Here is a 21361-nt window from a genome sequence, read left to right on the forward strand (position 1 = left end):
AAATCAGTCACTTAACCCTGAAATACATGCCCATCTAGACATTGAACTTAAATACTGTCTCCATTAAAAATTAAGAAACAAAACAAAACAATGAAACACTACTTGCTATCTCTAGCATATGCTTGTTTACCCATTGCTGGTACTTTTCTGTTCAGGGACAAGTTGTTGCCCATTTTTATATGGATAAATACCATTTATCCTTCATTAAGGACCTAGTGAAATGTACTTCCTGTGCAAGCCATCCCCTGATCCCCAGTTGCAAAGATTCTTTCCTTCCTCTAAATTCCTACAGTCCTTTGTTTGTACCCCCTTTACAACCTCTTGTACAGACATATCTATTTGTGAGCATTTCTCACGTTTATATGTCCCTGCTCCACTTTGGGAAGACCTTTGTGAGTGTAATCCCTGTCTCATCCATGGTTGTCTCTCTTCAAGATGGAATAGACACAGACCACCCTTCAAAAGGTAGACTTTCATTCAAATTCGTTGAGGAAAATATATTATCTTCTTTCTTGTATTGTAGCCTAACCTCCCCAACTAGCCTTCTAATTCATACATAGAGAGAAGTGCTTCATTGTGTCCTCCCAGAATTTGCCTCTGATCTGGGTATAAAGATGGTGTTTCATAAATATGCATTGCCTTCGTGAATTGGCATCGTCCTGGGAAGGGGAGTGAGAAATGTCCAGAAGATCTGGGCTATTTCAGTTTCTCCTTCACTCTTTGCTCAGCTCTGCCCAAATCCAAAGCTTCAAGATAACTGGAGTAATCTCTGAGGAAACTTTTTAAAGACCTTCAAGCCCTGAAGCCCATGTCATTTGGCTCGCCTCATCACCCACTGAACATAAACCTAAGGCGACAGCTCACTCAGCTTCCACTGGTTTCCTAAAATAGACTTTTAATTTCTTGTTTTGTTTGGTAATGCATTCAGTACACCTACCTGTTGGCAATTTTGAACATGTATTTCAATATAATCACTATGTGCTCCTCCCTGCTCTCACACCTCTAGACTTCCCTTTTCTGAAAGCTGATGTTGGCAAAAGAAATGAAAGAAGGCAGGAAAGAAAATCATGTACTCAAGCAGCTCCCCTACTTGGGATTTCGGTGCATCTCCCTAAATCTCAATAAAATCAGAGAATTGCAGAGCTCAGCTAGATGAACCTCAGGGTTGAATTGATGCTCAAATATCAACTTGCACGTCTGAATTTTCTGCAATTAGGATGTTCTCACTGTGTGCAGTTAAGCCTAGTGGGGTATACTGTTACCACCTTTTGATGACCCTGCAAACACTAGCTCTGCTAGTGGAATACGTGGGTGAAGAGCTAGGGTTCCCTCTCCATGGCTTGTTGGGTGCCGGGGTGCAGGCCTGGAGCTCTCCTCCCAGCACCCTGATGTGCTTACTTGCTCTCTCGCAGAAACTGAGGCTCTGGGTGAGGTTGTTGAGATGACAGTCACAGCTCTGGAGGGCTCCGGCCGTGTGAAGGTAGCATTTCTGGGGATCAAGGCATGAGGGAGGGAACCAGGAATAGCCGTCCTCACAGGAACACTGCAGGACCCCATTCTGGTGCCCACAATCTGCACAGAAAACAGAGCTTGGTCTCGCGGGGTCTGATTTATCAATTGACTAGCATTGAGTTCTCATCCTTGTTTCTGACTTAGAATCTGAACCCAGTGTTTCCCACCAAAAGCCGGAAGGATAAAACTAGGATGGCAATGTGTTTAAGGTAAGGAAATGTCCAACTCAATAGATTCTGAGGCTGATATCAAACGCTTGGCAAACATAAAATCAAGTGGCTGAATCTAGCATCCAAAGGAAGGATGAATGCCCAGTAGATAGCCCTTGGAATGGCAAAGAGAAGCAAAAGAGGGTATACAAACCTGATAGCTATTTAAGATTTCTAGAAGGTATTTCTCCACTACTTCATTGCAGGCTTCTCTTATCTACCTAACACCGTTTTTAGGTAGGCCCCTTAAGCAAGATGGCAAACACTGAGAGACGTTTTTGAGAGTCATGAGGAAAAATTCCATCAGCCAATTCTGTAGTCTCAGTTCCTACTAACTGACCAAAAATGCCCCATCAAAAGGCATTCCTTTATAATAGACAAAAAACTGGAACAAAGTCACCAGACATCTTTGTGAAAACATGCATCATGATATGCAATGAATGATTCTTTAATTTTGCCATATGTCAGAACCACCTGGAGGGTCTCATCCCAAAGTTTCTGATTCAGTAAGTCTGGGATGGGGCCAAGGATTTGGATTTCTATTAAGTTCCCTGATAATGCTGCTGCTGCTAATCTGGGCACCATACTTTGACAACTACTGCTTTAGACAAATCGTTTAACATCCCTGAACCCCAGCATTGTGGTCATTAGTGCTGTTTGTCAATTAGTTCTTGCTCTTTTCCAGGCACATAGTAAATTACATATCTTGCCCCCACCCCCTCCCCTTCCCCGAGGTTGAATGGAACCATGAAACCAGTTTTGGCCAATAAATTGTGAGCAGAACTAATGTGTGTCACTTCTGAGGTGGAGAATTCAACTGCCAATGTGAAACCCTCTATTTTTCCATTTCTTTTTGGCTCAAACTGGGTACATTTGAGGTAGTTTCTGATTGATTAGCCTGGATTCCCAAGTGACACAAACACAACCATGCTGCCAAACTGCAGTAGAAATATAGCGTGAAGCAGAAAGAACGCATGTATCCTTTCCGGCCACAGATATGGTGGGGATGGTTGTCTCCATAGCATAACCTAACCTATCCTGACTGATACACCCACCTTCCCCATTTCTACTCCCAGTTCCCAGAGGGCAGATTTACATGTGGTGGCCTTTGCGCTGATAATCTTCATTGGTTCATGTAACCATAACAATGGAGGCTTCAAAAGCTTCAGAAAATTCTTCAAGTGTCTCTTCTCCTTGGAATCTCTGTAGGCCACCTGAAGCAGCAGCTCATATTCCTGGACTGAGCCTAAAGAGAGGAAGAGAGTCAGGAGTCTCCTCTTTCAGCCTGAGAGACAAATATTGTCAAGGAAGCCACCATGAAGCAACCATCACATGTAGTCTGGGGGGGTCACAGGCTGGGCCACAAAGCTTGTTACTGACATCTGCTCGTCCAGACATTAAGTACAAATGAGCATCCAGAGCAAACACTTGCAGGCAGTCCCACATGTGAGTGATATATGTCTATCCCCCCACTTCTGCTCAGGCAGCTGCTCCCACTATCCCTGACCCACCCTGGCCTCCCCCTGCTGACTTTACACAGTTCCTCAGGACGTCCAAGGTCACGTTTCAGGGATCAAGACCCAAGGGAGAAGATGGGAGAAAATCCGAGTCACTCTTCCTTCTTACTCTGTCAGCTCTGGGCTCCTTGAAGTATCTCTGGCATAAAACCCCCAGTCTCACACTTAGCAAAGAGCCCTTTTTTCTCCTGGGAAGAGGTTCCAGCAATTAGCCAAGTTTGAGTACCTTATGTGATGTGCAAAAGCCAAACGAAACCAGACCCTACTCAAGTCTCATCAATGCCTTATCACTGAGGAGCAGCACCTTTTGTTTCCCTAAGGAGAGGCCATTAAGCGTTCTGGGCTCAGCAAGAATATGAGTCCTGTGAGTATTCTCTCACCCAGAACTCATTTAGGCACGTTCACGTGAAAGTTAGTGCACGATTTCATGGAGTTTCAAGATCCTCCAAAGCTCATCTATGGATCCCAGATTGAGAATTGAAGGACCTTAGAGAAAAAGGGGGAAAAGGTGAACATCCTTTTATCCTGGGTCTCCTTTGATTTCCACTGGCAGTGAAATCTCTTAGAAGTCTTAGACTTCTCGGGACATCCATGCTTTTTGCAGGGACAGATGAGCTGGGAGCTTCTATGAGACTGTCCCATTTCTTAGGGACCTGGTGGGGATGTCCAAGCAAAAAGGAAATTTGTAGAGAAAAAAATCAGCAGATCAACCCCTAGACTTTTCAGAAGGCAGGAAGCTGGCTGAGGCTAACATGTTCCAGAACATTTATAAGAGCTTCCTATCTGCCATAACTTCCACCATCTCACTCCATAGAGCCTCAGCCCTGCCTCTTTCTCTCCCCTCCCTTTGTAGGCTGGAGCCTCTGCCCCAGGTTTGGGAGCCACACCAAGTAGAGAGAGCTAAGGGGACTCCTGTTCCCACTGCCCAAGCAGGTAAGAGGTGGGGGAATGGTCAGTGTCAGAGGTTAATGGCACTGGTTCTGGAGCCAGGTTGACTGGGTTTTAATCATTCCATTTGCCCTTAGCTGTTTTTAATTTCACTATCTATAAAATAAAGATGACCACTGTTCCTAAATGAGAGGGTCAATGTGAGGATTTAATTCGTCTAATGCACTTAAAATAGTGCCTGGCATCTAGTAACAGCTCAATAAATACTAGCTGTATTTTTACTCCGAGGGAAAATGTATTCATGGCATTGCAAATTGAATTTTTATTTCACTTTCTGAAGAATCATAGCCAGCCTTGCATGGTGGTAAGTTCAAAGACACCATTAGAACACTGTTTTATGACAGACCACTGCACTGGTGAAAGGCTTTTGTGGACTGACCCAGGAACCGAACAACCATCTGTGGACATCATTATTTCCAAGAAATATACTCGGTGCTTGAAACATCAGAACGACAAATTGAATTTCAGAACACAACCCATTTCTCGACTGAGAGTTGTACCCACTAATGACTTTGTTAGGATTGAGATAAGGAAGGAAAGGGGGAGCTATTTGTCAGGTATGGTGCAGGATGCTATGCCTTCGTATGTTATTTAACCTTCACAAATGTTTTGCTAGTAGGGACTGCTGTTATTCTCATTTCACAGATTTAGGGTCATACCACCAGTCACAAGCACTACTGAGGTTTGAACCCTGGTCCCTTGGCAGCAGTGTCTATCACACCACACTCTACAGGAGTCTCACCTGGATGATTTTTCTTATTCACAGTGAGTCCTCTTTTTGTTTTCATGCCTTCATCTCTCTATTTAAGAGGGGAACAAAAGAATAATTACAACATGGCCTTGTAATGATGTACTTCATAAGGCGCTGTTGGAACTCCCAGAACAATTGAAATTATGGATCTAAAAATCCAAGCCAGGGATGGTGGAGAGGTGGCCAGAGAAGACCTCACTGAGGCAACTTTTGAGCACAACCCTGAAGGAGGTGAGGAACTGAGAATCCCTGGAAAAGAACTTTCCAGGCAGAGGGAACAGCATATGCAATATCCTTGGGATGAGAACATGCCTGGCATGGGAGGACAGAATGAGGAGGCCAGAGTAGCTCAGCAGAATGGGTAAGGGGAGAGGGGCAGGAAGTGATATCAGAGAGTATCTCCAAGGAGACAGGCTGTGTAGATCTTTATAGGCTATAGCAATGGTTTAGCTTTTACTTCAGTGAGATAGGAACCCACCAGAGAGTTCTAAACAGAGGTGAGAATGCTCTACTTTACTTTTTAGAAGGTTCAATCCCGCAGCCATGTTAGGAACAGACAAGCACAAAAGCAATGAGAACATCTCAAGAGTTAGTGCAATAACACAGGTGAGAGACACTGAAGGTGTGGATTGAGGTGGTAGCCGTAGAGGTAATGAGAAATGTTTGAATTCTGGGTGTGTTATAAAGATAAAGCAAAACAAAACAAGAGCCAATGGTTTAGATATGGATTATGAGGAGAGTCAAGCACGAAAATAAATTTTCTTCCCAGGCATCTAGAGGGACAATGGCACCACTTGCTGAAATGAGAAAGGAGAAGCAAGCTTGGCAAGGAAAAACTCAAGAATTTAATTTTGGACTCATTAACTTAAGGGGCCTATTGGACACCCAACTGGAAATAGCAAGTAGGTAGTAGATACACGGGGTTAGAGTTCAGGGGAAAAGGCTGAGAGTTAGATGTAAATTGGGGAGCCATCAGAGAACATTAAAACCATGATCCTAGATGAAAGCATCAAGAAAGTGAGCGTAGAGAGGGAAGAGAGTCCAAGGATTGCCCGTGCCAATCTGTATGCCTCTTCTTGGTCAAAGAAACCATAGGAAGGAATGTGCTGAGCTAGCAGAGATCTCCAAGATGGTTCAGTCTGAGTTCCTTATTTTGCAGTTCAATCATCTAAGCTCCAGGAGATGAAACTGTTTGTCCAAGGCTACACAGCTCATGTTGGTAACGTTGAGACAAGAACCCAGGACTTCTGATTCCAAGTCTACTAACTTATATAGCTCCAGTTGCTGAGGGAGTGATAGGTTCTCAAAGTGCAGAGGGAGAGAAGAATGGCGGTAAGGAGGAAAAATGGGGCATGTGCCAACTCACCCTTAGGAAGCCTTCCCCGCCGTCGGTGAGTGTGAAGAAAGAGATGAGCCAGAGCATGCGGAATTTCATCTTCAGCTGGTCCCCCTCCTTCCCGTGGACTCAACCGGGGTCACGGTCTGTGGCCAGACAATTGATGTACCATGCAAGGCTGCAAAGCTGATGCAAAAAAAAAAAAAAAAAAAAAAAACCAAAACCAAAACCAAAAAAACCCAAAAAACCAAACAACAAAAAACCACCACCAACAAAAACAAAAACAAAAAAACAAGTCATTCAAGCCAAAATTTAAAAATGCACACAGTGGTTGGACCTAAATGAGCAGATCAGAAGCCCTGAGTGTTTGATGATTTTTCCATTTCACGTGTGTAGCCTGAGATACCATTACTTTCGCTCCAGTAGCAGAAGGTATTAAGTCTCTGTCTTTCCAAACTTCCCAGAAAATTGCTCAAGAGCACTCAAATTTTCCTAAACACAGGCTATTTTATTTTATTTATTTAAAAAAAAATTTTTTTACATTTATTTTTGAGAAACAGTGAGACAAAGCGTGAACGGGGGAGGGGCAGAGAGAGTAGGAGACACAGAATCTGAAGCAGGCTTCAGGCTCTGAGCAGGTGGTCGGCACAGAGCCTGATGTGGGGCTCGAACCCACGAACTGTGAGATCATGACCTGAGCCGAAGTCAGACGCTCAACCGACTGAGCCACCCAGGCGCCCCAACACAGGCTATTTTAAAATTATGACTTGCTTAACTTTGTGACTAAATGCATTCAACATCCAGCCTTTTTATATTTCACGGTTTCCCTTTTATCAGTAAAAGCAAGCATTAAAATAACCAATGATCCTTAGAAGCGTTAATATATATGGAATATATATTGGAATATATATGGAATAATATGGAATCAGTGTTTAAGCATAAAATAATGAAGCAATGCAGCAAATTTCCTTCTTTATAGTTGACGTAATTATCAACAAATTATCCTCAAGTTTGTGGTTATGTGAGAAGAATTGAGACAAAATTCAGCACATGGTCAGGGTCACAAAATTCATCATTTATACCCGGGTTATTTGGTGTCAACAACAAAAAATCACCGTAAGTTAGAATTGTTCTGTCCAATATAGTAGCCACTGGATACATGTGGCAGTCTGAATTTTAATTTTAATTACAATAAAATGAAATGAAAAATGCAACACCTCAGTCACACCAGCCACTTTTCAGGTATTCGATAACCACATGTAGCTGGCGGCTACCAATATTAGGCAGTGTAGACACAGAACATTTCTGCTATTGCCAAAAGTTTTACTAGGCACAGAATAGTATTCAGCCTTAAAATAAAAGGAAATCCTGTCCCATGATACAATATGGGTAAACCTCAAGAGCATTATATTAAGAAAAAGAAGCCAATTGCAAAAAGGCAAATCCTGTATGATTCCACTTGTGTAAAGTATCTAAAGTAGTCAAGCTCATAGAAATGGAAAATAGAATGGCAGTTGCCAAGGGCTTGGGGGAGGGGGAAACGGGGACTTGCTATTTCATGGGTCTAAGTTTCAGTTTTGCCAGATGAGAAAGTTCCAGAGATCTGATGTATAACAATGTGAATATACTTAATCAACACTACTGCAACCACACACTTAAAAATGGTTAAGGTGGCACATTTTACGTGGGGTTTTTCTCACAATGTTTGAAAAGTGGTATTGGACAGCATTGACAGAAATGGAAGAGTGCAATGGGCTCGCAACATTCTTTCACGTCGCCATAGGAAACGACGAAAAAATAGGATTCCTAGCCTCCATAACCCACCATTAGAATAAGTGTGCTTGACCAGCAGCACAGAAAACGCAGAGTTGGACCCTGCCTTCCAGCTCTTACCTGGTTTCCTGGGTGCGCCTTAACCCTCACACAAGTCCTGACATCCCTGACAGGCCCCCACACTTTGCCCTCTGGTCTACAAGAAGAGAAAAAAGGCATTAGGGACAGGATAAAGACTACCACAGGCGTGGCCTACGTGTCAGCAGCGATCCCTTCCGGGGCTTTCTAGGGAAGTAAGAAAAATAACCGATGAACCACATACAACCTTTGTGTTTACCTTCTCCCCTTAGGTGAATTTCGGTCCTCTCCCGTCGCTACCTTCCCACTTGCCAAAACTCCTTCAAAATCTACTGATTTCAACTTTCTTTGAGCAGCAGCCTATGCTCCAGATTGTTCTTATAGATTCTTGCTTCTCAAAATTTATCTTCTTCGGGTCCTATTCCCAATGGCCTGCTCTGTGCGTTCTCAAAGTGATGGATATTTATGCTTAGGACAGTGTTTTTCAAACTTTTTGACCAGGCTCGATAAAAAGAAATATATTTTATAACATGTGCATGTCTAGACACACATATAATAAAATGTAGGAGTATGTATGTATAAATAACAGAAGAGTTAAATAACAGAACAATTCTGTGAAACGGAACTTAATAATTTCTGAGACGTGCCCTTGGACATTTCTATTTGTTTTTTTGTGTGTGAGGTTGCTGTTGTTTTTATTCAAATTCCAGTTAGTTAACATACAGTGTAATATTAGTTTCAGGTGTACAAAATAGTGATTTCACACTTCATACATCACCTGGCGCTCATCACAGCAAGTGCCCTCCTTAGTCCCCATTGTCCATTCAACCCATCCTCCCACCTACCTCCTCTCTGGTTAACCATCCGTTTGTTCTCTTTAGTTAAAAGTCTCTTGGTTTATCTCTCTCTCTCTCTGTCTTTTTCCTTTTCTCATTTGTTTTGTGTCTTAAATTCCACATTTGTGGAAAGCTATTTGTCTTTCTCTGACTGACATATTTCAATTTAGTGTAATACTCTCCAACTCTACCCATGTCATTACAAATGGCAAGATTTCATTCTTTTTTATGGCTGAGTAATATTACACACACACACACATACACACACACACACACACACACACACACACACACCACATCTTTATCCATTCATCAGTTGGTTATTTCCATATCTTGGCTATTGTAGATAATGCTGCTATAAACATCAGGGTGCATGTATCCCTTTGTTTTCTTCAGGGAAATACCTAGCAGTAAAATTTTTTGATAGTAAAGTAGTTCAAGTTTGAACTTTTTGAGGAATCTCCATACTGTTGTCCAGAGTAGCTGCACCAGTTTGCATTCTTACCAACAGTTCAAGAGGGCTCCCCTTTCTCCACATCCTCGTCAACACCTGTTGTTTCTTGTGTTGTTGATTTTAGCCATTTTGACAGATGTGAGGTGATATCTCATTGTGATTTTTATTTGTGTTTCCCTAATGATGAGTGATGTTGAGCATCTTTTCATGTATATTGTTGGCCACCTGAATGTCTTCTTTGGAAAAATGTGTATTCGTGTCTTCTGTCCATTTTTTAATTGGATTATTCATTTCCTGAGTGTTGAGTTTGTTAAGTTGTTTTACAGATTTTGGATACTAACCCTGTATCAGATATGTCACTTGCAAATATCTTCTCTAATACCATAGGTTACCTTTTAGTTTTGTTGATTATTTCCTTCACTATGCAGAAACTTTTTATCTTGATAAAGTCCCAATAGTTCCAATACATTCTTGGAGTGCAGCCACATTGCAGAGGAAGCCTGTGCTCTTTCCAACCCCATTTTCACTTTTTCTCCTCCTCCAGGGAAAACATTTTAATGTCAGTTCCTGAGCACTGTTTGGACCACGGTCTGTAGTGGTGAAGATTTCAAAGAGGGAAACAGTCTCTGTGCCTGTAAGGTGTGATCTATCCTGTCCTTGTGCCAGGGTCTGTGTCCCAGTGGGAGGCTCGCCCTCATATGGCTCTTTCTCTCAATTCTCTCTCTCAATCTCTCTCTGAAAAATCTTCTTTCTCACCTATGTTGTCCAGACTGGAGGCTGCAAACCCAACCCAATAAGGCCTAGATGACAGCCTGGGCATCGTAAGGAAACTCTTTCTCATATTTTGGCCCCTTTATCCACTCTTCCTCCCATATGGAGGGTGTATTCCAGGCTGTCTCCTCGGACTTGCTAGAAATGGTAAACTGTCACTTACAGTCAGGACTTCAGAACAGTGATTCTCAGTCACCGCTCTGTAGGCCAATCATGAATAGCTAGACTATAAAACAAGATGGGGAAAGAAGAAGTGGATGAGAAAAGAAAACACTGGGAAGCTCATTAGAAAATGCAAGTGTCTGCATCCCACTCTAAGCGTACTAAATCTCAAACAGGCTAGGCCCAGCCATGTGCATTATTAAAGTTACCAAGAGATGCTGGCCTCCAGGCAGGTTTGAGAGTTATTATCCTAGACTGGTTCTGGGATAGGAAAAAGGAGTTCTGCCCTAAGGCCAACCCTGTGATTTGAATTCTAATTTGGGGTTTGGGACCAAAGCTCAAACTAATCAAAATTTTTTCTTGGCTCCCTTGGTGTAAACACCTCCTCCTTAGATAGAGTTGGAAGACTGGATTTCAGGTAAATAATGGCTAACGTTTCAGTGTTAAGTATGTGCCATACAACATTTGGGACACGATTCACTGTCCAGAATTATTCGTTGTTTTTCTGAAATTCAAATTTAACTGGGCATCCTCTATTTGCCAACTAGTCAAAGGTGGGAAAATGGTATCTCAAGGCACACGGATCAAAACAAGCACTGTAGTTGAATTGTCCAGGGTTCAGTTACCAGCTTTGATATTATCAAGTAGATGCCCTCTGACATTTTCTCAGGCTTCCCGTACCTCAGTTTACTAACCTATAACCATGGAGGAAATAGTATATAATTCAGAAGTTCTTAGAGTTGAATGCATTATTGCATACAAAGTAACCAAAACAATACCTGGCGGGTGATAAGCCTCAATTATGTTAGTGGTTAAAATGAACATTACTAACATTTCAATTTCAACACCAGTTTTTACAGTTACTTGTTGAATTGTGTCAGAATTTGACTTCGATTGTGAACCAAATTAACTTACCAAATAAAGACGCTCCCAGGTCGATGGCCACCGCTATGTAAATAGAAGGATGGATTTCAGCCTCAAGGTAATACAGTTTCATAGTAACCGAATTATCTGACTCAAAGGAGAGTCATCAACAGTGTAGATGTCAAGAAATACTGTGTGTGTGTGTGTGTGTGTGTGTGTGTGTGTGTGTGTGTAGGGTACGGTAATCTTAAATCCCACTTAACACTGCCTTTACTCGAGGCAACCTTCGTGGTATTCTCAGGACTTCCTTTCCAAACTGAAAGGGTCCTGATTATTAAAAATTCTCTGAATCCGTGTGCCTTAGCCACAAACAAGGAGCTGTTGTTGTCATCAGAGTATATATGTTTACATCACTTGCTTTTGGCAGCTGGGGGCCAATGATGCCTGAGCCACAGCTGTGTTGGCACTGGCTGCAGAGGGAAGGCTTGGCCATGGCAAGACTCTCGTCACTTCCTTGAATTCATTTAAGTGAATTCATTCCTGATAATCCCTGTCCTTCAGTTTGCAGAGAACAATCATTAAGACTTGCTGTTACGCCTGTGGAGAAGGCTGTCCATTGTCTCTCCATTCTTCCAGTTATGTATTTATGGGCTCCAAAGATTATTTATTTATGTCAACAGCTGTCACCTTATCAACAGCGGTGCTTAGTTGGAACTGCTCACACCTACACTTCCCAGAATTTTTAGCAACGTTCTAATCTTAGGCACGGTTGACCCGTTGGGCTGCTTTGTTGGCACCAATATTTATGGGATTGTTTCTTCCTCCATAAATAGAAGAAATCCTAGTAGAGTTGTCTCCCTCCTCTCTGTCTTGGACTCACATGGGCACGTGTATACAACACACACACACACACACACACACACACACACGCTAATGCAAAGAGCAGATCTCCAGCTAGGATCTGAAAGAACTCATGACTCAAATAGAAGTGCTTGCTTTACAGGCAGAGGACCTATACAACCTTGGTTTTATTTCATGTCTTATTTTATAACTCTTTGGTAACATTTTCATTGGATCTGTCTTTGTGTAGGAATCCTTGGGCCTTTTGCCTTTGAGAAAAGTTTCTTTGTGCTTCTTTAAGTAGGCAGATATAGTAGAAAAGGTGAAAAGATAGGTGGGGACAGAGAAGGCAACCCATTCACATCTGGAAAAATGCTGGGAGGTCTGGTGAACCTTATGAGCTAGACAAACTCCTTCTGGAAGAACTATAATTTAAAGTTATTTAAAATCTTGGGGGCCTTGGGTGGCTTAGTCATTTGACTTCGACTCAGGTCATGATCTCACAGCTTATGAGTTCGAGCCCCGTGGCGGGCTCTGTGCTGACAGCTTGGAGCCTGGAGCCTATTTCAGATTCTGTGTCTCCCCCTCTCTCTACCCCTCCCCTGCTTGCACTCTGTCTATCTCTCTCTCTCAAAAATAAGTAAACATTAATAAAATTTTTTTCTAATTTAAAGTTATTTAAAATCTCAGTGAGTATCTGCATAAATATGTGTGCACGGTAAATTTTAAGCCCATATTTCACATTTTAGCAGGTTTTTTAGCATGCTTCTGTTGTATAAACATAGTGGAAAAGACCTAGATTAATTAGAATCCAACCCCAGGTTTGTCTCTTATCTGTCAGAACTTGTGAAATTTAAAAAACAAAACAAAACAGAACCTTGCTGGACTCAGTTTCCTCCTCTATAAAATAACCAATAGAATAAGGTGAGTTCAAATCCATTCACATTCAGATTCTATTGTTATATGCCCATTTCCCAAGTTCTATTTGCATATTATTTATTTATTGTTCTTTTCCTTAGTGTGTGTCAGTCATCAAATAGAACCTGGGAAAGATAAAAAAAAAATTTACTGGGCTTTATACCTGTTTTCTCCTCAAACTGGTTATTCTAATTCTGGAACATCTTTTGAAATGGGCTGAAAACCTACTAAGAATGATGCCCTTGGGTTGAGAATAGAGGTGTGATTTTTAAGAATCCTAAAACTTTAAGCCTGGAAGAGACCAAAGGAGACTGAGACAAAGCTCAGTCATTCCTTCCCCAGGACATTTTACCAATCTGCTAAACTCTAATTTGAGAGCTTCCAATTTCCCAGGCACCGTGCCAAGCACTGGCGGTTCACAGCACAGTCAGACGGGCTGTTCATACACCCTAACTCTACCCATAAAGAGAAATTCCAAAAGCAGCCATCCAGACCCACTTTTGAGGAGAACTTCTGGGTTGCTGGGGTCTCTGTTTCCTATTTAAACTCTCCAACATTGCATCGAAGGGATCTCCCTTGGGAGTCCAGCTTGTGACCCTACCTCCTCCTTGATCCTTTTTGTTCCAAAAATTAACATACGTTTTACAAGTCTGTGTGTCCTTTGCCACTCATGGGAACTTCAGTTGCAGGGAATTACTCCTAATGCTGGTGCTGTCAGCCTAGCACGGCTGTGTGTTCCCCACGAACAAAGATTCTGGGCTTTTTTAAGTCATTCCATCTGTGCTTTGTGTCTTAGTTACAGGATGAACTGTTGTTCTGAGCTCATCACCCAATATGGATGTTCTAATACAATTCATTTTCTTTTTTTTTTTTTTAAATTTTTTTTTTTTTCACCGTTTATTTATTTTTGGGACAGAGAGAGACAGAGCATGAACGGGGGAGGGGCAGAGAGAGAGGGAGACACAGAATCGGAAACAGGCTCCAGGCTCTGAGCCATCAGCCCAGAGCCCGATGCGGGGCTCGAACTCACGGACCGCGAGATTGTGACCTGGCTGAAGTAGGACGCTTAACCGACTGCGCCACCCAGGCGCCCCATTATACAGTTCATTTTCTACAGACAAGTCCAACTCAATCCCGTTGTAAGAGCCTGACTGCCAGCCTCAGGGGTTGGCTCTATTCCAACGCCTTGTAACTGAAGCTTTTCTCCTCTCACTCTTGGTTCAGTAGAGTCAACATTACCACCAAGCCCTTAAAGGATGATCAATGGCATTCCAGAGAAGGTGCCAAGCTGTTTCTTCCAGCCAAGCCTTCAGCTCAGCAATGGGGACCCAGCCTTCCTGGAATCCCCAGATGGGGTTTATCTCCACTCTTCCTCACATGACTCCATGGGTAAAACCCATGGAATTTGAACTTCCTCTCATATTGTTCCTTTGAAAAAGTATTTGCATAGCACTTGAGGGAGGTGATGGCTACATAAGAAGAAGAAATAAGAATAATTCTTTCTAGTTTACAAAATACTTTCATATGGATTGATTTGGTTATTTTGGCAATGTTGTAAATAAAGTGGGAATTATTTCCATTTCATACTTGCAGAAAATGAAAAGGGCAGGCCTGAATCCTACATAAAGACTTATCTTTAAATGTTTATCCTTTAAAGAGATTTTTATTCTTTAAAAAGAATTTATCAACTATTTCTCTAAATTTCTCTCCCCAAAACAATCTAACCTTCCTCTTGGACTTTGAGCCAATGCATTTTGTTGCTTGGGAGATGATTTTAAGAAAATCCGGATTGTTAATTTGATCTCCATCTGACTTCCTTACGAATAAGGTTTCTTTGTTCAAGAAAAAGAAGAGTATACATTTCAAAGCAATCCTTCTAACAAATACGAGTGTCTTCAGTGTCAACGGATGAAAACACACTTTATCAGGCCTACTGGAAAGAACCAGAGAACAGGCTTTGTGGCAACTTCTTATGTGAAAGTTCAGATTAAAGACGTAACAAGCTCTTCCTGGGTATCTTTTTAAATAACACAAATATCCAACTTCCATTCAATGCTTAGAGCCATAGAGTGATAAATCTTAATTATTTCAAATACACCCAAAAAACAATCATTCTTTGTTTCCCTATGCCTAGTAACAGTATTTTCATCATAATTTCCCGATGAGTAAAAGCAAGTTTTTCAATCATATTCCCCAAGTGATTCTTCTAGAAATAGAACCAGTTTCCTGGCATTCCCCCTACCTTGCAAATATTATGGCAGTCAGTTGATATTCCAAAACCTTCCAGGCTCCACTCTATGTTCAGATAAAGACGCATTATGGTGGCAAATTCGTTATTTGGACTCTTACCATCTGCCCTCAAATGTTCCTTCTGTGAAACTTCTTGCATATCCTTAATTCCAGGCAAATCGGGATTTTTCCAGGTTAGAGTGAAGTCCTGCCTCTATGCACTTTGACTTCTGATCCGCATGGCCAATGTGCCCTCCTCGTTTGTACCTCTGTCCACACCCCAGTGAGGTGTAGAAATGCCAGTTTCATCACCCTGTCCCCAGCATCTTTTTTAGTGTTTGCCAAATCGATAAGGAAAAATTTTTTCTAATTGCTTTAATTTCCATGTCTTTGATTATCACTAAGAATAAGCATTGTTTTTCAGATGTTTATTAGCCATTTGTATTTTTTTTTTCCTGGCTTGACTTTTTAAGTCATTGTTCTAAGTTTTTCTATTGAAATGTTTACTTTTTCTTAAGAACTGCTTCTTTGGAGTTTTTTTTTTTTTTCAACATTTATTTATTTTTGGGACAGAGAGAGACAGAGCATGAACGGGGGAGGGGCAGAGAGAGAGGGAGACACAGAATCGGAAACAGGCTCCAGGCTCTGAGCCATCAGCCCAGAGCCCGACGCGGGGCTCGAACTCACGGACCGCGAGATCATGACCTGAGCTGAAGTCGGACGCTTAACCGACTGCGCCACCCAGGCGCCCCTGGAGCTTTTATGTAACATGGATATTGGCTTTTTTTCACTTCTGTTATAAATCTGTGCCCATTTGTCTTTGGTCTTTTAACTTTTTATGTTCTGCACAAGAGCTCAAAATGTTCATGCAATCACATCTGTCGATCTTTCCCATTTTGTATTTTAAACTAGGAGTCAACCTCAAAAAAATGTTTTATAAAATGATTATAAAAATATTCTATGTTTCCTTCTAAACTTTCATTTTAAAATACATTTAAACTTTTAATCCTTCTGGACTTACTTTAGGTTTTGGTATGAAATAGGCGTTTACTTTCATTTTCCCCCAAATGAACAACCAGTTATCCCAACTATGTTTCTTGACTGAACCATTCTTTATCAAGACACCTTGATAATTCTTTGACAGTTTTCTTTTTTTCTTTTTTTTTCTTTTTTAACATTTATTTATTTTTGAGACAGAGAGAGACAGAGCATGAACGAGGGAGGGTCAGAGAGAGAGGGAGACAAAGAATCGGAAGCAGGCTCCAGGCTCTGAGCCATCAGCCCAGAGCCCGACGCGGGGCTTGAACTCAGGGGCCGTGAGATCGTGACCTGAGCTGAAGTCGGACGCTTCACCGACTGAGCCACCCAGGCGCCCCTCTTTGACAGTTTTAAAAGCCACCTTGTCACATAGTGAAATTCTGATTTATGTATCTGTGAATTGTACCACTGTGTCTTTTTTTTTTTTTTTGCCATTTACTTGTTTAATTGGTATCTTGATCAACGATACAGTAGAGTGTTATATGCCTAAGAATTATATCGTTAAGTTTCTTATGGGAAACAATTAGCCAGATTCGCTAAGAGATTAAGTATACAAAAGTCTTCAAACAAAATTAGGCTAAACTACAAACACAAGTGTGCAAGGTTTTCATAGAAAATATAATCTCCTTAAGACAAGGTCTCTTTACCCAAAAACTTCGCAGGTGTGAACCTGTTCCATTGTGACCAGCTATCCTAATACCATAAATTTACAGTAAATGGGTGCTTATCCCTAAACAATAAAGGAACTTATATGATCAGGGGTTTTTTTTTATTTAATCTTAGTATTAAAAAGCAAATAAGGAAATTATCTTAGACTTTATTTAACGTCTTAATTTTAAAAGACTTTATTTAAAACAAAACAAAACAAAAAAACCACTAGAGTTTCCAAGGTGTGTGGGCCTCAGAGATTAAAAACTGACATTTACAATGAGGACCCAGAGACACCATGGGGGGCCTGAGAACCCTCATCAACAAGATTTCACTACAGTTTCACAGTTTGAGGGCTACCTACCCCACTGCTATTCTCCTCTTTACTTGTTATTTATTCAACTGCCTACTCGCGGGGAATTTACTCCAACCTTATGAAGTTCCAGGCACTGTCACACTGATTCTTACGGAATTTCATTCTCAACATCTCAGAGCCCAGGTTTCCACCTGCCAGTGAACAGGACCCCCTGAGATTATCTTTGGCTTTGAGGGGAGAGGGGTGGTAAGAGGGCCTCCCTTCCCCACGGATTTTGTGTGCCATTCAGCAAAGCTCGAATCAGCTGTGCATGTGACAGGCTACGTTTCAGGCCATGATACTATAGACCTTTTCCACTATCCCTCCAAGTTTCTAGGTTATTTTCACAACTATTAAGACCAGGTGTCTATCTATCCTTGAACTGTAGAGACCCTGACATCCTGTGAGCACTTCCCTGCTCAAACACAACTAGAACTCTCCGATGTGTCTGGGAACAGGTTCCCCTTTTCTGTAACTATGGGTTTTTCCTGCCAAAGAGCTTGAGGAAGAAAACAAGGCAGAATATTGTTGAAGTGGTAAATACATGTTTAGATTGGCTGGACTACGGTTTCCTAAGCGGCGTTAAGCAAAACTGAGAATTCAGTGACATTGTACCCAGGATTCCATTTCTCCACTGTCTGAGTTCTTCACCCTTTATGGCACACCCCTCCCGCTGGTAATGCCCTTCGATACTCAGTACCCTCTGGCTGCTTCCGGTTTACTGTTGCTCCCAACCAAAGTGCTAAATCGGTCACTTACAGACCCTAGTTTAAATGAATGTGTTCATTTATTTTTTTAGGAGAATATTTACATTCCTTTAATTGTGGAATGAATGAATGACATCAGAGGGCATGTGGATGCAAAAATCTGGTGTTCCCCTTACCCTCAGCACAGCAAGAGACAAACTGTGTAATGGGAACCCTACCCCTACTTTAAAAAAATAAATAGGGGTGCCTGGGTGGCTCAACCGGTTAAGTGCAGACTCTGGTTCACTTCACGTCAAGTGAGGTTCAGTTTGTGAGATTGAGCCCCACGGGGTACATGAGGTCCAATTCTGCATCGGGCTCTGGGCTGACAACATGGAGCCTGCTTGAGATTCTCTCTGTCCCTCTCTCTCTTTCTCTCTGCCCTTCCCCTGCTCATGCTCTCTCTCTCAAATATAAATAAATAAAAATAAACTTTAAAAAAATTATAGAAATTGACTGCCATTTTAGAGGGGCAGGGCGTGTACACCCGTGAGGCACGTCAACAACAGTTCCCATCAGTTTGTGGCTGTGTACAAAACAGAAGTGTTTGCAAGTCAACCTGGTAAATCTCAACATGCACGTGCTCTGATTTTAAGTCCTAATGCTTATTGCCACCATTCAGCAAATTTAGTAATCAGAGCACGAGAAGCTTAAATAATGTGCTCAAGGTTATGACCCTTGCTGGTATTACTAAGTGTGGCCATTTTGTAAGATTGCTCTTAATTTCGATGATGGTTGTATAAGTAGCAGTGGTCTGTTACAGGAAAAGAAAATAAATAAAAGGCTTTGCAAATATTCTAATAGATTATAGAATATATGCTTATCTATTTTTTTTTTAATTTTTTTTTAACATTTTTTTATTTTTATTTTTGAGACAGGGAGAGACAGAGCATGAACAGGGGAGGGTCAGAGAGAGGGAGACACAGAATCTGAAACAGGCTCCGGGCTCTGAGCGGTCAGCACAGAGCCCGACGCGGGGCTCAAACTCACAGACTGCGAGATCATGACCTGAGCCGAAGTCGGCCACTTAACCGACTGAGCCACCCAGGCGCCCCTATGCTTATCTATTTTTATTATTTCTTTCCTATCTGTAATTTCGCACCAATGTGTGTTATTATCAAGATTAGTTTAACAGGTGTCGTCACAGAAAAGCCACAGGTATCATTTATCTTTATCTCTTCCACCTTGATCTTCTTTCTGTCCTTTCTCCACTGACTTCCCATATCTAGGATATCAGGCTCACATAAATGAATTTTTCATTTCAAACAAAGGAAAAGGAAAAGGAAAAGAAAAATTACCAATTTTCAAGGCCCATCAGTCAGAAAATAGAGTTATCGCTTTATATATATTAGTGGGAAGGAGCAGGGAAATGATTGTAAGGGTCAATGTTTGGATTTTTTCTCAGTTCAGGGAAGGAGCTAAATTGCAAAGTACTTCCCGGATTTATACTGGTTCATGCAAAGCTTATATGAATTCATTCTAAAGTGAAAATAAATTTAATCTTCTCGAGCATATTTGTATTTTAAGAGATTGCTAAAGCTAATATATTCCTAACCAGTGGAAGTCGTGAGACTGATATTTGTAAGTTTCCTTGGTGGCACCTTCTTTATTCCAGCCAATCTACCTCCCAGGCACACCTGAAGAAGAGGGTACCCCTTATTCTGTGTTATAATCGATAGGGAGACGTGTGTGCTGACGTGTGAGTCAGCAAACCTCGAGTCTGCGAATCAACAAATCCCCTCAATTTATATAGTCACCAAGAGGATGAACTCTCTGCTCGTCTCTGCTTGTTGCTTTTTCCATCCTCTGTTCCTTTATTTAACCTTCTTTGGGAAATGGGATGTTGAAATCAGAGTTTTCCCCGGGGGAAAGGGATCTCAACTCAACAGGTAGTACTGGGTTGATAGCAATACACAGTCTAAGGAATCAAATCTCAGCTATTGGGCTTACCTGGTGATTCCTCTCTTCACATCACAGCCTTAGGGAGCCCCTCCTCCAGTGTACCTGTGGTTCAATCACTTCTTAATGCTGTTTGGAAAGACATCGCTAATAGCTGACCAGCAGCTCACTGGCATTCATGCAGGTCCACTGATTCATAAGCAACTCCTGGTGCATGTTGCTGCCCTTGTAGGCAGACAAGCCCAGGACACACCCCCTTCAAGAAGGAAAAGAGAAATACTTTTATGCTGACTCTCCCTCCCCCTTGGAGTCAATACCAGGCCTGGTAAGAGGAAGGAGATCTGAGCCCAAGACCTAACGATTCTTGCAACAGACAGATTTCTGAAACCACAAAAGGGAAGTGGGGGGGAAAAAATGCTCTAGGGGAACGCGGAACACTTCTGTCCTAGATCAGTTTGCTATCAAATGCCACTCTGTCGAGTTTCATGTCCAGCCTCAGGACACCCGCGGGTCATACCCCATAAAATGGAAGGAATGCAGCCCTTCGTGTATAATTCCAATGGCGGGGGAGGTGGGCAATTCCAGTGGAGTGAAGATAGGGGTCAATATTATTTTTCCTTTTCTGACTTCTTTCCCAGACAAAGGTACCTCAGACTTACCCGTGGGATAATATGGAATGGGCAAAAGAGAACAACAGCGTACATGCTGAGGGTGGAATGCTCTTTGGCCTTAGAAAACCTAGAATGGAATCATGTTAACTTTTTAATAAATGCTTCTTTGCTTTCTAAGGACCCATCTGATTTGAAAATTACCATACACACGTACACACACACACACATATATATTTTTTAAGTGTTTATTTATTAATTTTTGAGAGAAAGACAGCACAAGCAGGGGAGCGGCAGAGAGAGAGGGAGAGAGAGAAAATCCCAAGCAAGTTCAGCACTCTCAGCACAGAGTCTGATGTGGGGCTAAAACTCACAAACTGCAAGATTATAACCTGAGCTGAAATCGCGTGTCAGATGTTTAACTGACTGAGCCACCCAGGTGCCCCTAACACCCTTATATTCTGCAAGTGACTTGAGGTGGCTCACCATGTCAATGCATTTAAAAACATTATATTGGACTAGAAATAAGGAAACGTGAACTATGAAAGTTCTATGTACACTACACAAATGATAGAAAGGGAAGCTATAGAGTGTCAATGAAGAAAAAGAATGCAAATAGAAACCTATGAGGTATCTACACTATTTTATAAATTTGAAGCTTAACTTTAGGAGAAGAGCTTCCTAGCATTCAAGAAAAGGGGAAGTCAATCAGGTACATTGTTCTCATCACAGAAGAGAAAACATTCATCTTCTTCAGAAGGAGAAAATGATCTTCAGAGCACTGGATTCTAATAGAAATATCTCTTTTAGAGTGAACAATTCTCCGAATAAAATTGGAGCTCATAATTTCATGCTGAAGACCTTTGGTG

General features: G+C 41.7%; 1 protein-coding gene across 7 annotated transcripts in view; it reads right to left on the reverse strand.

Annotated features, from left to right (window-relative positions):
* The window catches only part of ADGRF1 (adhesion G protein-coupled receptor F1), a 41703-nt gene extending 21599 nt beyond the window's left edge, over window positions 1-20104 (reverse strand). For 3 of the 7 annotated variants that reach the window (XM_047859575.1, XM_047859570.1, XM_047859577.1), the window contains exons 1-6: window positions 19936-20104; window positions 8167-8242; window positions 6304-6459; window positions 4929-4986; window positions 2818-2967; window positions 1399-1572 (exon numbers count right to left, since the gene is read on the reverse strand). In XM_047859575.1, the coding sequence (XP_047715531.1) occupies window positions 1399-1572; window positions 2818-2967; window positions 4929-4986; window positions 6304-6372 (451 nt within the window). In that variant the 5' untranslated portion in view covers window positions 6373-6459; window positions 8167-8242; window positions 19936-20104. Of the gene's footprint in view, window positions 1-1398; window positions 1573-2817; window positions 2968-4928; window positions 4987-6303; window positions 6460-8166; window positions 9510-19935 lie in introns of those variants that run through there. The other 4 variants (XM_047859571.1, XM_047859572.1, XM_047859573.1 and 1 more) reach the window with 4 other exon arrangements.
* Between the last annotated feature and the right edge of the window lie 1257 nt (window positions 20105-21361).

Source organism: Prionailurus viverrinus, chromosome B2 (genome assembly GCF_022837055.1).
Source record: "Prionailurus viverrinus isolate Anna chromosome B2, UM_Priviv_1.0, whole genome shotgun sequence".
NCBI lineage: Eukaryota > Metazoa > Chordata > Mammalia > Carnivora > Felidae > Prionailurus > Prionailurus viverrinus.